Source organism: Misgurnus anguillicaudatus, chromosome 4 (genome assembly GCF_027580225.2).
Source record: "Misgurnus anguillicaudatus chromosome 4, ASM2758022v2, whole genome shotgun sequence".
Lineage (NCBI taxonomy): Eukaryota > Metazoa > Chordata > Actinopteri > Cypriniformes > Cobitidae > Misgurnus > Misgurnus anguillicaudatus.
Window position 1 is genome coordinate 34,430,895 of NC_073340.2, and position 17,163 is coordinate 34,448,057.

At 35.1% G+C, this 17,163-nt stretch overlaps 1 protein-coding gene across 2 annotated transcripts in view; it reads right to left on the bottom strand.

Annotated features, from left to right (window-relative positions):
- Nucleotides 1–3,015: 3,015 nt before the first annotated feature.
- The window catches only part of dock1 (dedicator of cytokinesis 1), a 333,542-nt gene continuing 319,394 nt past the window's right edge, over nucleotides 3,016–17,163 (bottom strand). For both annotated transcript variants that reach the window (XM_073867188.1, XM_073867187.1), the window contains exons 49-52: nucleotides 13,391–13,589; nucleotides 7,401–7,566; nucleotides 6,295–6,446; nucleotides 3,016–3,914 (exon numbers count right to left, since the gene is read on the bottom strand). In XM_073867188.1, coding sequence (XP_073723289.1) covers nucleotides 3,819–3,914; nucleotides 6,295–6,446; nucleotides 7,401–7,566; nucleotides 13,391–13,589 — 613 coding nt within the window. In that variant the 3' untranslated portion in view covers nucleotides 3,016–3,818. The remainder of the gene's footprint in view (nucleotides 3,915–6,294; nucleotides 6,447–7,400; nucleotides 7,567–13,390; nucleotides 13,590–17,163) is intronic.

Genomic DNA, 17,163 nt, shown 5'->3' on the forward strand with positions numbered 1-17,163 from the left:
ATTTATTCTTCAGGCATGTGAATGGCCAAGGACAAAAAAGAAGGAAGGAACTCAACATCCCTCCACGTGCGCAGAAACAAAATTCCCACCATAACATACATGACCATTATTTCAATTATTTAATTCTGATGGACAATTTAGATTTAAAATGTAAACATTTGACTAGTAACAGAAACCATATATAATTAAATGGGTTGATAAATGTGGAAAGCTGTAACAAGTAGAATTCCCTTACTATTTTACATCTGCAATAATTTTATTTTGCCATAATCAGACCATCAGTCACAAGGCCATACAATTTTAAGTTGGCCTTGCAATGGGGTGGACCTGAAGGCCTACATCTAATTTAAAATGACTTAATTTTACAATATAGTACTGGTTAAATGAATTACATTATGGTTTTTGAGTCATGGGTTAAATAATTTTCAGATAAGCAAAAAAGTGATGTGGGAAAATAAAATAAGAACAAATCAAGACATTACAAGCATATAAAATAGAAAAGAACAAAGTTACAAATAAAGTAAGATCTAACATTATTGATTAGGTAGAAAAACAGTATCAAATTAACATAACACTGTTTTCATACTATAAATTAAATATAATTAATCTTTTTAAAGCTATAAAAGTGATTTCCTTTTGTCTTTTGTAGTTTGATTAACATTATGACTCAAACATAAGCATTTCTTATGAGACTAACTGTCCATTTAAAAACGTAGAAGCTATATATACACTGACAAATGATCAACATCTCACTTATAATAAACGACTGTTTTAATGAGAATACTTTCAGAGACTGTGCTATTACAATATAGTTTGTGCGTATATCTCCTGTCAAGCCCAAAAAAATATATGTTTGCGTGATTTTTGAGTTTGTGCGCGTATGCGCAATGAAAACAGTTCACTTTAGCATCTTTGTCGCTCAAATAGTCTAAAATCGCTTAAATGTTACTGTAAACGGTAAACTTTTTTATGAACTGTATTAGTAACAGTATGTTCTTATTACAGCATTTCATGCAATATTTTGCAGTTTCACCATATTTACATTTAAGTACTTACAGCCGTAGACTAGTAGACCAATGTGTCTTACAAGCGAGGAGTACGTCCATAATTCGTTCCAATCCATTCCAACAAAAATCTTTTAGGTCACTTTGCAGTGTCAGTCTGTGTAGATATGTTGTTTTAATTGATTGACGCATTAGAATTCTACAATGATAGTTTTACAGCGTTTTGTGTTGACTTTACGTCCCGAAGGCAGTCACTCTTCGCATCTTTAACAAGCTTGTATGACGAAGAACACAGAAATGCGGATGACATCACAGTAGCGCGAGAGCCGTTCGAAAGCAGACTTCCTTATGGCTTCTCGATTCACTCTATACTTTGATGTCACATGCCTGCCTGTCGGTTTTTGCAGCGCAGCATGAACTCAAACAAATCTAATGTCTGGGATACATGTTTGGATGACGGCGAAGGGCGCGTCTTCAAACAACGCGCGCATACCCCCCCTCCCCCCAAAAAATGTTTTCTCATCGAATCTACATGATTCACGTGGGTCACCTTTTTTGGATTCAAAACGGCGAATTTCGCCGAAAGGTGAGGGATTTTCATGCCTGAAAAAGGCATAAAGAGCTGCTTCACCTGTAGCCTGGTAAGTAATTAAATGTTTCGCTTTATTAAACAAATGCAAATATTGCATCTATAAATGTTTCTTTTTAAATGCTACCCCATGGATTTATTGTATATATAATGACTTTGTACCTGTGAATATGGTGAGATGAGAAATGTTATGCTTTTCAAAATCCTCACGGCCCTGTCTTGAGTGCTGAAACATCTCCTGTTTGTTAGAAATAAAGTATTTTTGTAGTACAAACCTTTTCTTGCATACTTGTAAATTATTCTTTGAGATTACACTGATCATGTAGGATATCCATACATTTACAGCAATTAAAATCCTGCTATTTTTACTTCCATGACTGAATGAAAATGAAAGACAACCAAAGGTTTTAATACGAAAATAACAATTTCAATACAAAATAAAAACAATGCCATTTTTTAACATCACTCTTAAACTGGTGGTCTTCTTCCTCCGCTTCTTTTATTTAGTTTAGAAATAAAGAATGAGCTGAGACTCTCATTGGTTTATTGTTACGCCCAAAACAAACCCATTATTCATTATGAGAATATGAACAACCCTTTTAGACTGTGGGCTAGGCGCACAAACCATTTTTCCCGTCAGTAAATTAGCAAAAGTGCTTGGACACATTCTCTTCAGACTGTGCACCCTACCTGGACATATTTGGGTTTGTAACAACATGAGAGTAAATGACAGAATTTTCATTTTTAGGTGAACTATCCCTTTAAAATAGGGCACTAAGTGTTTATTTGTAGCAGATATGTGTTTGAAAGATAAAGGATATGGCAGCTTTCCCGTGAGTGGGTGGTGGTTTTAGCGCTGACAGCGGACACACCCCCAGCATTTGAGAGCAGAGAATGCTGCTTTTTTTTACTTACTTTATTTACATGATTTTTTATCATTTAAATTTATCTGGGTGGTTAATAATATAACAGTTTTAAACCTGAAATCAACAATATGTTTGAGATTCTCACTTATACAAACGCTTATGGCAAACTTACCTCAAACTCTGTCAACTTGTGAGGTGTATTGCTCAACCTGTGGTAACATCAAGGAAATGACAAAAGTCCTCCAGAGCTAATGGGAACAGCAGAGAGGTGAATACTGACCACCTAACCTTTATTATATTTTATATATAAAAACATTAACATTTAACTTTAAAATTTGGCAAAATTGTTGCTTAGACATAAACAGAACAATTAAAGTTTTGTTAATAAATGAATCAGTTTCCAATATGTTCCTTTACCAGTATCCGAACCCACGTACACAAATATACTGATTCACAACCAGGAGGTGATTGACACCCAAAGATGACATTTGAACACGGTTTAAGGAACAGCTACTGGAAGTATTGCAGATGATTAAATATTAAGACAGACAAGAACTTTTATAGAAATACATACATCGAGTTTATTCAGAAGTCAGTAGTGAATTTGGAGCAGTCAACGTTATTGATACACATGGTGTCGATATTATGTGGTTTGTACACAAGACTGAAACAATGACATTAAAATGTTTCACCTCAAATAAGAAAGAAGAAAAACAATGACATAAAAAATATCAAAATAACGAATATACTTTTAATATACTGCCCCTCAATAAGCCCTTTATCAATTAAAATGCCAATTACGTGAATGCACCTTGAATACAAAAAAGGATAACATTTCCTTTCAAGAAAGAAAGGAAAAATAAAATAAAATCATATATACAAACCTCTGTACATAATTGTGTATATATTGAGGATAAAAATATTTATGTAAAAATGATAAAAAAAGGGGAGAACTTTGATTATGCGCTTTTGTGGTTTGAATTAACCTTGTGTCTTAATAATAAAACCATTTCTGACCACGTTCTCAACAACCTCTCAGTCTCAATTCATCTCAAGTGGACCATCTGCCTAAAAATACCCCAAAATTTCCAGTCACGCTGCATCTGTATTCGCTCTCAGTGGCAAAGAGTCGGATGTTTTGCTGATGCCTGGAATCATACGCAATAAAAGCACATCCTGCAGTTCATATCACTTCCAGACTGATTCTTCAGCAGTACACAGATTTCTGATGAACTATCAGGCGCTCAGAGGAAGAGCAGAGATGAGGTCTTCCTCTCATATGCTGTCAGTAATGTTGACGTAAAATCATTGAAGGGGAGGCGACGCCGCTATCTCTATTTGGTGAAATTGTTTTCTCGCTTACTGGACGATTCCCGAGTCAATGGAAGCCTGTTTCCGTGTGGTCTTCGGAGGGGGTGGAGGAGGGGTCTTGCTGGGTAAAGGTGGAGGAAGGTGCTGGAACAATTGCAAAAAGAGGAAACAAAGTTTTTAAACAAGCATTGCGTTTTTCAATGTAAGATTCAAGTGCCCCGATCCAAGCAGCCGATACAGTTCATTCATCTACATCCAACAGATTGAGAACAAGAACAACATTAACATTAAAGAGCACCTATTATGCCCATTTTTACAAGATGTAATATAAGTCTCAGGTGTGCCCAGAATGTGTCTGAAGTTTCAGCTCAAAATACCCCACAGATCATTTGTTATAGCATGTCCAAAATGCCCCTATTTGGATTGAAGCCTTTAAATGCAAATGAGCTACAGCTGCTCACTCCCTTACCAAAAGAGACACTTTTGACACAAGTGCTTTTGGTTAAAATAGATCTGATTTCTGAGAATACAGTCTGAGACGATAGTATTTCACTATTGAGACATGGCGGGCAGTGTACACGTAGCTGAGGGCGGAAACTATGGTAATGCAGGACTGTAAGTCAGTGGCAGTGGGCGGGGCTTTATCAATGTGATGTCACGCTAAAAAGAGAAATAAAAACAGCATGTCTAATGTGACTTTGGTTTAATGGAGATTATAAAAGAGGATTTTTTTTAGTCATTGTAGGGTTATTGTGTTTACACACTGCCAACAAACATTTATGACCACACTGCAAAATATGACTTTCTTAGTATTTTTGTCTTGTTTTCAGTAAAATATATAATATAAAATATATAATATGCTTTTTCTTGATGAGCAAAATGACCCAAGAAAATAAGTCTAGTTTTCAGAACAAAAATATCAAATTTAAGTGCTTTTGTTCATAAAACAAGCAAAAAAAAAAAAAACTGCATTTTTCTTGCATTTAGTGTTTAAGATTTTTTTTTGCTTGTTTTATGCACAAAATCACTTAAATTTGATATTTTTTTGTCTGAAAACCAGACTTATTTTCTTGGGTCGTTTTGCTCATCAAGAAAAAGCATCTTAATTTAAGAATGTTTAGATATTTTTTTACTGAAAACAAGACAAAATACTATTTTTTTTTTCTTGAAAATCATTTTTTGCAGTGCACATTCTACATTGCAAAAAATGACTTTCTTAGTTAGTATTTTTGTCTTGTTTTAAGCACAAATATCCAAAAATTCTCAAGTCGAGATGAATTTTTTTGATGAGCAAAATAAGTCTAGTTTTAAGACAAAAACTTTTTTCTTAAACACTTAATTCAAGAAAAAAAATCTAGAAAAAATAGCTAACCCCATTGGCAGATTATTATTTTTTGCTTGTTTTATCCACAAATTCACTTAAATTTGATACATTTTGTCTAAAAACTAGAAATTTCCTAGGTCATTTTGCTCATCAAGAAAAAACATCTTGATTTAAGAATTTTTTTATTATTATTTTTATTGAAAAACAAGTAAATTTTTTTTGCAGTGTATATACTTTTTTTTTTAAATATATACATAAAAAATCATAAAATGTATACATGTATGTGTGTGTGTTTAAATATAGATAATAATTACACACACACACACATATTCAGTCCCTCCAGAAAAATGCGATTGTGCGTTCGCGCGATATATTGCATAATCAGGCAAAGTCCGCATATTTATGCAGGGCTGCATTTTTTCCAAATACAACGCACTTTCGCCGCATTAATTACATATTTCCGCGCACAAAATATGCGGAGCTTGCATGATTTCATAATCTTCGCATTTTCGTAGCAAAAAGTCACATATATATTAGCAGAAAGTTGAAAAATGTTGCATTTACTTCCCAAAAGCGCAGCCGTGTCCTCTATTGCCATGGGAACGTTATGAAGTGACGTGATTATGTGACGTGAACATCACTGCAGCTTTTGCACATTTCCGCAGTTTTTGCAAGTTCCGCAATTTTGGCAAATTCCCGCAATTCCATCGCATAAATTGCATAAATATCCCGCATATTCCATCGCATTTTTTAAGAAAACGTGCCGCAAAATCGAGGATTTTTGCCCGCAACAATCACTAAAAAAACTCCGCGTTTTTCTGGAAGGACTGCATATTATGCAAAAATTAACTTTTATTTTGTATGCAATTAATTGCGATTAATCTTTGCCCAGCACTAAAAATACTAAAGTCGGTCGGGATTAAGTGGATTTTAAGACAAAGTATTTGATAAACATTTAATATGTGTCGAGAGCATTTGGTTAATATCATCATTACATTTTTAAAGGAAGTGGTGTTTATTATGCACCTCAGCCCCTCATTTATTGCAAAAAAATGTCGGTATCATTAATGTCTACAGCACAAAAACACAGGGTTAGGGTTAGTTTTAGTCTCAAAGCCTAAGCAGCAAACAAGAAATAGTTTCATGAAATGTCTCTAAAAGTCAAGAATGTAAAATGCCATCGGTTTACGGTTGCCATACCCGAAGATGAGGTGGTGGTGGAGGCGGCGTGGTCGGACTGGCCGGGTCTGAGTAGTCCATTAGGTTTCCATAGTCACCCATGCTGCTTTTGACAGGAAGTGGGGGCGGAGTCTCACCCTTATCTCCATAACTCGTCCCATTCAGCTCAAGATCTGCATACAACCAACACACAACAATGCTGAAACCAAATTAAAGAGACATGATCCCACAAAGCTTCAAAATATCACTACAGTGACCCCCAAATAGGGTTTGGGCTATACTCCCAAAGCAAGTGACATCAACACAAACAATTCTAATGTAAAATAAAACAGATATACTGTTTAAAATAAACAGAAAAAATAAAAGATTTGGACATTGTGGTTGTCTAAAGTTAGTGTAACGTGCATAATAAATGTAAACATTGGTCTCTCTGCTAAGACATCCACTAAAAATCATTATTCGCCTTAGCAATTAAAATGACGCTATCTTTCAGAAGCTCTAGCATCACTTGTTTGTAGATACGACTTAACTTGTTCTAATAAGGAACTATAATTGTAGTAATTCTTGAATACAAAAACCTGGATTAACACAACAAAAATGCATTCAGAAGAATTCGCTGTTGAGTGAGGAAGTGAATGTTTATAACTAGGAACTGTGCATTAATTCTTCAAAGGACAACCTAGAAAAACACAGAGAAAGAGAGCGAGAGATTTCTTCTTCTATCTCAGCCCAAAGATGACGACATGTGGTGCAAACACTAAATTCAGACAGAGGACTGAACCCACAGGAGATCTTCACAAGAGATTGAAGCAGACACGCTCGTATCTGAGTCACAAACACATCTGCCATCTCCCAGAATTCCCTGCTTCACATCACAACGTAACCTTTATGCGTCATCACATTAAAACATGATCGGCAAAAAATGATCAAATACTGTGAGTGTGGTTTAGTGTTAGGGAAAACAAAATTATTTTTATAAAAAAAACCCGCTGAATCTATGGAGAATGTCTTTATCTCCTTGGAGACGAATGGTTAACTATTATTTCTCTATCTATGACAGTTGGCCAAAAACCCAGTTTTCAGAAGAGAAACTGAAGAGATAATTAAGCCATCAGTGTCAGACGTACTGGATCCAGATAGTAAGCTGAACTGTAGTTTTGCCCGGGGGGCGATAGGTGGAGGGACAGATGATGATGTCGAGTTCGCTGGAGGTCCTGGAGACACAGAGAGTCTTTTCTCCCCCATCAGGTTGATCACCTGACTCTTCGGCCTCTGTGGTCTCAATGGGCTGATCTGAGAAGATGAGAGGGAAATATTAAGACATGGACTCACAAGCCCATATATGCATCCTTACTGGAATGAAATTACATTGATTCGGAAGACAACATCGGCAGGGAATGACAGTGTTATACTGTACAAACTGAAATTTTTACTGAAAAACAAGTAATTTTTTTTGCGGTGTATATATTTTTTTAAATATATACATAAAAAATTCCTAAAATGTATAAATGCATGTGTGTGTGTTTAAATATAGATAATAGGAATAAGAATAGCTAGCCACATACAAATATCAGATAAAAAGGTTACATTTTATTTAGATTGATCTATTTTAATAAGGATTAATGTATAGTCAGCAGTTTGCTTGTTAATGATGAATATCAGGAAGAAGATGCACACAGGTATTCATACTAGAGGTCTTTTCGAGTCCAAAGAAATGTACCTGACCCAAAATGACCTAAATTACTTTTTACCCAAACCCGAGGTGCATAAATATATATTTTTTAAAGAACGACCCGACCTTGAGACAAACCAGAGAATATTAAACCTGAGTCCGTCCCGACCCCGATGACATTTGTTTTTACCCGAATCTAAACGGCACCAACAGTCTTTTAGACAGATAGAAACCCCAGTGGCCTCGCAACCAATTTGACGCACTGCTCCATTTATTTTCATTTGTTATCCGACGATGACACAAAGGTAACTGTTAAAATGTGCATTTAAAATTGATTGACAGGTCTGGCTCAATGAAAATTAACCTACCGCCAACCACATGATGTTGCAAGCTCTTTTGGCAACACGGGAGGGGTTGGAAAAGGACTCGATGCACACACGGAAGACCCGATGCCCCTAATATTATACCCGACCCGTGACACAGGTGAAACTTTTAAACCCGAACCTGCTCGGGTCTTGGGTTTTGGAATCTAAGTAGACCCATGAAGACCTCTAATTCATACATCATGATTATAAAACGCAACCCTTCATACTGCAGGCCTATAAAAACACACAGCACAGATGGTATTAAAAAATACTGCTGAGGGATAAAAATGTTCATGAATATCTAAACTTAAAGTATTACAGAACAACCGTTCAAACAGTTCAGGGCCATTTACATCAGCATACAGTACAGGTTTGCCTAATGCATAATTTATTAGGCTTATCAATTATTTAAGTTGTATGACCATCATTAATATGGAATCAGTAGAATATACTTTACAGGCCAAAATGTGCTCCTGTATTGCTCAGTGTTAGTACATGGATTCGAACACAGGGAACACACATATGGGTCATTCTACAAAAAAGGTGGAAATGCTTGTCCCTTGCTTTTGCAGACCCCTTAATCCTTTAATTTGACCCAATAATCCCATAATGATATATTTTTAATAAATATAGACTGTCCTTAACATGATGAGAGAGTTTATTTATTTAAATTTCTTTTTTTTTAAATGTCTGGTCCTGAAATTGCCCTGTCTCTTTGATAATACATGGAAGTTAAACTGTGTACTTATTATTTAAAACCATGTTTTTTTATAAAACAAATAAAATTTACATTTAACTTTAACCCTGTATGAATTTATTACAACACTGAAATGGTAAAAATACACTATTAATATGAATAATATCAAATAAATATTTGTCCTCCAAATTTATGTCATTGGTGTTACCCTACCCAAAGAACTTTTATTTTGAAACAATGCATCAGATCTTTGAAGTTTTTCATGGGTCAAGAGGTCAGTGGAAGAAGTGCAATGGAGGAAGGCAAAAGGTTAGTGAGATGTCTTGCCTTATTTGTCTAAAATATCATGATATATCTAAGGATTTTGAGATAAGATTTTTTGGATGTCATTAGTGTTACTCTTTATTTATAGCTGTGAGTGTTAAGATCTTTACATAAAATACATTATACTGAATAAGTATGTGATTGTTACATCTCTGATGAAATAGCACATGGCTAATGGCAGCCATTTTGTTAAAATATTAGTTTTTTCTGTAAATTGTCATTGGTGTTACCATCATTCGTGTTACTTCTCTAATGAGTACTTCCTAAGCACTATTCCTTTAACTGACCAACATAAAAGCATAAAAACAAAACAAGATGGACATTTTTTTAAGTTTTATCATATTCATTATCTATTATTATATTCTAATTTTGTCATTGGTGTTACATTGTGTCATTGGTGTTAAACCAAGTTTTGTGTTATGAATGTAATTTCTTGTACTTTCTAGTAATATTTTGTTGTTGATATGGGATGCAAGTCATTGTTGATAATTCAGACTTTGCATCAAAGCCTTTTTGGTTGAATATTTTTGTTTTTGTTGGTTTTAAAGAAAAAAAGTCAAACTGAGAATCAAATAATTTCATCCAATACTGGGTAAAGATGAAGAATTTAATTAAACAAATATTAATAATTTATTTTTCTTGCTGTTATCATTCCTCTACTCAACCTTTAACTAAATACAGAAGCTGTAATTAGAAAAAAATTTAGTATCAACATTAATGTTGTTTAAAAAAGTTAATGTATTAAAAAGTTAAACATAGATAAAGCTCCCCGTTTTGCGGATTCATAGATTTGACAAGTTAATTAATGCTATTAAAGAAGTTTTGGGTATGTTGAAAGAAGTTCATTTAAGCAAATTTCCATCACCCGATTTCCACCTTTTCTGTAGAATGACCCATATACTAAAATAAACTATATCCTGTAATGCACTGTAAGTCACTTTGGATCAAAGTATTTGCCAAATACATAAATGTAAATGCAAATGTATTTTATCATCCATTTAAAACACAATTTAACATGGGGAATAACTTAAAATCAATGTAGCTGGAAATACTCTTACTTAACTTAATTTAGTTTTTGAATTAACCCAACACAGCCGACATTCTGCATCATAATCATAAACAACTTAACATAAAATAATACCTCAGAAATATTTTTTGACATCAGATGAACATATTAACAATTATAAAATACAGAAATAAAGTTTGCTTATAATATTAAAAATAAATCAGTCAGGCTAGTTATTAACCAGACCATTTCACTACACTGTAAAAATCAACATATATTTGTATGTTACTTTAACAAATTAAGTTTAACAACTTCAACTTGTTTTTATAAGTTATGTCAACTTATCACAGGTCAAAACTTAAAATAAAAGGGGAGAACCGTGGGGAAAATAACACAAGGCAAAAATAACCAAGTGATTTTCTCTGAGCCCTGATTACATTTGCATTTCCTACTATGACAGCATCTTTAGCGCGCAACCGTTGACAGAGCTGACAAATATTGCATTATTTTGCCACCGTTTTGCGCATGTAGGTCCAGAAAGCTGTTTTAACCATGATAAGTAAATTCCTAAAGCGGTCTTTTTTTTATAACGCGTTGTGTTTCTGGTTTCATGTGTTATAGTACTGATCAATCTACAGGTTATTTAGTGCTCTAACACATCCTGAAGTTTGCCTTCTCAGAGTTTTTCAAAATAAAAGTCAATCAGATTTAAATGTCAGGAGTTCTTGTCGGGATGAAGTAACACTTGTTACTTTTGTCCCGCTGTTAATACTGTTGCATTATGTCGAAATTTTTTATTTAATTTTCATAGTGTTCAAACGGTTAAAAAAATGTTTTATTCTCAATAATTCAAGTTTGTAGTATCGGGTTGCTTTTTAAAACATTTAATGCAACTGAAATTTAAAATGAATATGTAATTTAATTATTTTTTTGCAAAGATAAATGACAAAATCTGTTTGCAGTTACATATTAACAATGTCATAGACATGTATATTTACTAAAAACAAGTGTAACACAAAAACCTATCTTGTTCTGTTGTGTTACTTTTGTCCCAGCTGACAGGGTCAAGAGTAACAATGTGCTACTTATGTTCAAAGTGAAATTATACTGAAGTCGTTTTACATTTGTTCAAAATTCCACCTGGTATTGATAGACCACACTTATGAGTTATTGACCACAGCAAAATCTATCTCTGTCTTAAATATTAAGTTTTTCTGAAAAATGGTACTTTCGCCTCTGTTCTCCTCTAGGTTGAATTGACTTGCAAAACCAAGTTGTTTTAACTTCATGCTGTATTTTTTTAACAGTGTATGAATAGTAAAGGTCAGTGGCCTGTATAAAGCATGATGATGAATTATAAAACACAAGTTATTCTCTCAGAGGTCCGAGGCAGAGTCATTACCTTCACAACTATTCTGTTTTTCATAACCTTGAGGTTATATTCATTCATCACAATACAACATTAGTCAGTGAGGTCAAGCAGGATCATTTATATTCTTCTGCTTCTGAATATTTATTATTTGTTCAGTGAACTGATTCATCAGATTCATTATATCACCAAATTCACACCCTGGGTTCATTTCACAAACTTTATGAAAGATGTAGTGAGAGAAAGCAGCTCTGTTTAAGTTCATGTCCAAGTGTTTGAGCGAATTCAGACAAATTTACGAATGAATAATTTAGATCTGTCTGTTGACTGATTCATTAAAGGAAGTGGGTTAATACTATTTCATGCATTCTGACTTATTAACACAGTTAGAGAGTTGTAAACCTCATGCTAAACAAATGCAAAGTGTCAAAAGTGGACAGAGTATTTCTGGGCCAAAATCACACCTCTTTCCTACAAGTTTCGGAAAGTTTTTTTTGAAAATGGGTGCCCGTTACATATCAGTGACCCCATACTCCTTTTATGGGCACTTCCCCTGGAAAAGCACGCCCCCACACGTCAATCAGACACGTCAGAGAGAAAACGAGGAAGCTCATTAGCATTATTCCTTAGAGTAGAAGTCACAAGCATGTGACATCTTTGTTTTATATCAAGACTCAACAAATGGCATGAAAGAAGAACTGTGTTTTGAATATAAGGAGAAGAAAGCCAAGTTCAGCTTTCCAAATAAGCAAAACTTACAGTATGGAAACAATGGATATAATTTGTTTATCTGGGGTAGCAGCGGAGTTGTGCATAATGTGTTTAATGCTGTATTTACTTGAAATTGGGCGTTCCCAACTGGGTCATCATGGGTCACAGGCGGTAAGTAAAACTGCAATAAATGTCTGTGCTTGGTTGGCAATCGGCATGTAAGTGCATATAATGTTAACGACACAAACATACAATGAATTATAAGTTGTGCAGAGATACTGGGATAATGGTGTGACGCCTCCGGGATTTCGTGCTTTTCCGGAAACAATCGCTAGTACAGACTGATCTGTCTTTTATAAATCTAATAAAATGAAAGACTATTTGGAGATATGAATGATGTACACTGCAAAAATGACTTTCTTACTTTGTATTTTTGTCTTGTTTTAAGAAGAAATATAAAAAAAATTCTTAAATCAAGATGTATTTTCTTGATGAGCAAAATGACTAAGTCTAGTTTTTAGACAAAAAATATACAATTTAAGTGATTTTGTGCTTAAAACAAGCAAAATTATCTGCCAATGGGGTGAAAAATTGTGCTTAAATTGTTTAAGAAAAAGAAATCTTATTTTTAGATTTTTTTCCTCACCCCATTGGCAAATATTTTTGCTTGCTTTAAGTCCAAATTCACTTAAATTGTTACGTTTTTGTCTAAAAACTAGACTTATTTTCTTACGTCATTTTGCTCATCAAGAAAATACATCTTGATTTAAGAATTTTTTGATATTTCTTCTAAAAACAAGATAAAAATACTATGTAACAAAGTCATTTTTTGCAGTGTATATATTAAGATTATTGTTTACTGTTATTTATATTTAAGAGCAGAGCAACACTATGAATGAATAATGCATAGATTGCATTGATTTCTTTAGGTCATTTTAATATCCCGTGATATTTTGTGTCTTTGAGGACTTACTGTTTCTGAGAGTATAACAGCTTCACTGGGCTGCAGGGTTACGTCAGCGGTCTTCAGCTCCTTATCAAACATCTCCTGATGTTTACTGTTCCTCTTCTCCTTCTTTTTATCCTTCCTCTCTTTCTCCGGTTCATCTCGATCCAGTTTGTCCTGAGACTTACTGTGCAGCTTCTTGGGTAGGAGAGGCTCCAAAGCGAAACCATCAGATGAAAGAAAAATAAGAACAGGGCTCTTCAATATCACAGACAGGCTTCTTATAAAGTCCTTTCCAAATATTTACACTCATTTGACATTTAGCTTCAACTTCAACCACGTTTCCAAGCATAAGGTCTTAGTAGTCATGGCGACCTGTATCAGCTAATAGAAAATGTATCTCTGTGCAAGATGCTCCTGTAGCTTATTTGGTAGCGCATTGTGTTAGCAACCCAAAGGCATGGGTTCGATCCCAGGAAACAATGCATGAATGTAAATGATTAACATGATAAAAAAGATCCAATGCTACACAAAAAAAAAATCACGACGTGATACTTCCGTGAGATCAGTTTCAGAAAGAAAGTAAAAACTACAGCAAGTGTTTGTGTTACTTAAACTGAGAAACAAACCGTGTCATCATTATTGGATTTCAAAGCTCCTTACAAACTAAACCACAACGTTCCTAAAAATGCAGTGATGCAGACCGAGAATCGTACATCATCCACGCAAACGCAGTCCTGTTGAAAAGCCGCATTAAAGCGCGTCCTCCTTACGGATCTGCTGACCTGTCCGATAATGAATCTCGTAGGCAGTATTGTAAAGAGGAACGCGGGGAAATGAAGCAGAATTTTGTGCTCTCATGCTCAGAAACCGTACGGCCCAGAGGCGAATCAAAGAGCTTTAATGAGATGGATTAGCCAATCTTCACAATTAAACACCATCGGAGGGCATCACTGATAGGATCTCTCTCTTCAAACACACACTAATGAATCCTTAAGGCTGGCATCTGCGCGTCCGCCCATGCCAGGCGGGCACTAAAGTCTAATGCCATCTAATGTTACAGGGATTTAAGCACAAATAAATACAGGTTTGGACAACGCTATCTCATGGCTAATTCGTATTAATTAGTTCGACCACATTCGCACATTGTTGTATGACTTGCCTTGACCCCTGTTACTTTGGGGTTAGGGGTGGGGTTTACATTATTGTTTTTTATGATAATCATACATTAACTTCATGCGAATTCATACGAATTAGCCAACTTGTAAAATATGTACGAATTCTCATGAGATCAGGCTGGGTTTGGACTAGAAAATGACTTCTTATACTTCCATTAAAGTGATAAAATCCCCAAAGTGCACAGACATGATGAACTACAGCGTACTACTTTTGTCAATTAATAAAGTCCTAACTATATGCCGTTGAAACTTTCCGTGTTAATGCAGCATGAAATGACACCTGTAGGCCGGATTAAGTTTTTAATCAGGATTATCAGTTTTATAACCGGTGTGCTGATCTCTATTTTAGACATGTATGCACTCATAAACCCATCTGATTGGCTCGTCTGATTCTCTTAAGACAGATGGGACTTATTAAGGGCTTTATTAATATTTTTCAATCTGAATGTGATGAAATGATCTACCCAGAGAGACACAGCAGGTGGCGAATTTTTAACATGCTCAAGCGCGTTACGGCCGTAAATGCTCGGATGAGACCGGACCGCCCATAGTGAGATGACACGGAAATGATGAAGTGTGGAATTATAAGGGGTAAAAATTCCCTCCCACCGAGACGCTGCTTTCTCCCAGCACTCCAACTGCAATAATAATAACATTAATCATTTTCAACAAACCAGCCTGTTTAGCAGAGGTCTGGATTTGTGGACAGCAGATACTGTATGGGTGGATATTTAGAGAGCGGGGTGATGTTCGTATATTATCAGGATTGACTGATAACTGTGTCTGATAAACTATGTGGTTATACTGCACAGTGTCAGTATTGAAATTCATTTGCATTGTAGCAAACCAGCTTTATAACATTAATTACAGGTGCTCATTTAAAGCGAGCAATGTTGTGTTTCACTAACAGTATTTTATTCATGATGCCTGAAAAAATGTTATGAGACCGTGTCCCCAGTGTGCATATATGAAGTTTTAGCTCAAAATACCCCACATATCATTTATAATAACATGTTAAAATTGCCTCTTTGTAGGTGTGAACAAAAATGTGCCATTTTTGGGGGTGTCCTTTTAAATGCAAATGAGCCGATGAAATGCAAACACTGATGGTGGAAATTGAAACTCAATTGTGCGGTCAATTATTTGTTCTCTCTTTCTCTGCACTAAATGGCAGTGCCGTGGTTGGATGGTGCACATAAAAGGGCGGTATTATTATAATAAGATCCACATTTGACAGCACAAGGGGAGCCAAAATTCAATGACCTATTTTTGCACATGCTTGCAGATAATGGTTTACCAAAACTAAGTAACTGGGTCGATCTTTTTCACATTTTCTAGGTTTCTTGGAAAGTGTCAGATTTTCATGATATGTACCCTTTAACTCTTTCCCCGCCAGCGTTTTTTTTTTTTTTAAATTGTCAGCCAGCACCAGCATTTTTTATGATTTTCACAAAAGTTTAATGCCTTTCAGAAAAAGTTTTTCTTTAAATATATAAATATACAATTCAAAAATTCCACATTTTTTGCAAAAAGCTGAGATAGTTGCATTTTTTGAAGGACTTTTGATAGAGATCAGATTCAAAGCAATAATCTTAATTTTTGACCTAAGAGGTTGCTTCGGGGTTTAAGTTCTGAAAGAGCGGCACCTGCTGGATAATAACAGAAATACAGATTGACGGAAAAACTTGCCATTGGCTGGAAAGCGTTTTCTCTTAAATGTCAGGGAAAGAGTAAATAAGGTCCTAATATGCCCCATTAACAATAAACAATAAGTTACAATGGGGTGGTTTCCCGGACAGGGATTAGTTTAAGTCAGGACTAGGCCTTAGTTTAATATAACTAGTTTTAACAAATATGCCTTACTAAAAACTTTACTTGTGTGCATTTTGAGGCAAAACAAAGGGAACTGATGTATTTAAGTTATGTAAGTTGTTTTCAGTTTGGACAGCTCTTACATTTTTATAAGTGTAAGACTAGTCTAGTCCCTGTCCAGGAAACCATCCCAAAATCTATCTTTTAGGTTTAAATGTGCACCCTTTAGGTGTACTTTTTCGAAAGTGTAGTGCCCCAGTGACAAATTTTTTACTCTTCTTTCTTAAAGTGTAGTGTCATAAGGCAGACGTATAGTCCAGTTTTTACGCATACGCGAGTGCGTGTGACACAATTTTCGTCATCAGAAGAGTGTGCGTGCAACCAAATTTTTTTTGTGTGCATGTACAGGAGAATGTAGTATGTGGCCCAGGAGATACATTGTATTTTGGTCACAATGCGCATTCGTCGAACGTCTGTGTACACATACGAGTCAAATAAACTATACTATTGCTGTGTGTACGACGTGTATGTTAGTGTACACGTTAAAAAACAGACTATAATCGGGCTTCATGCTGCATTTCATCTTAAACCATTTTAAACAACTTTTTGTTTCTAATGTTGCATTCACATCAGCCGCGGTAGAGGTGGCAAAAACGCGCTATTTGCACGTAGTTGGACGCTTGAACATTTGAGTTTACTCGCTTCATTCAAGCCGCGCATGAAATTCTAGTCATTCGAGACATTAACACAGAAATTCGCATCATGGGAGGGGCTTCTGCAACTCTGAGACTCCGCTCGTTTTCTGTAATC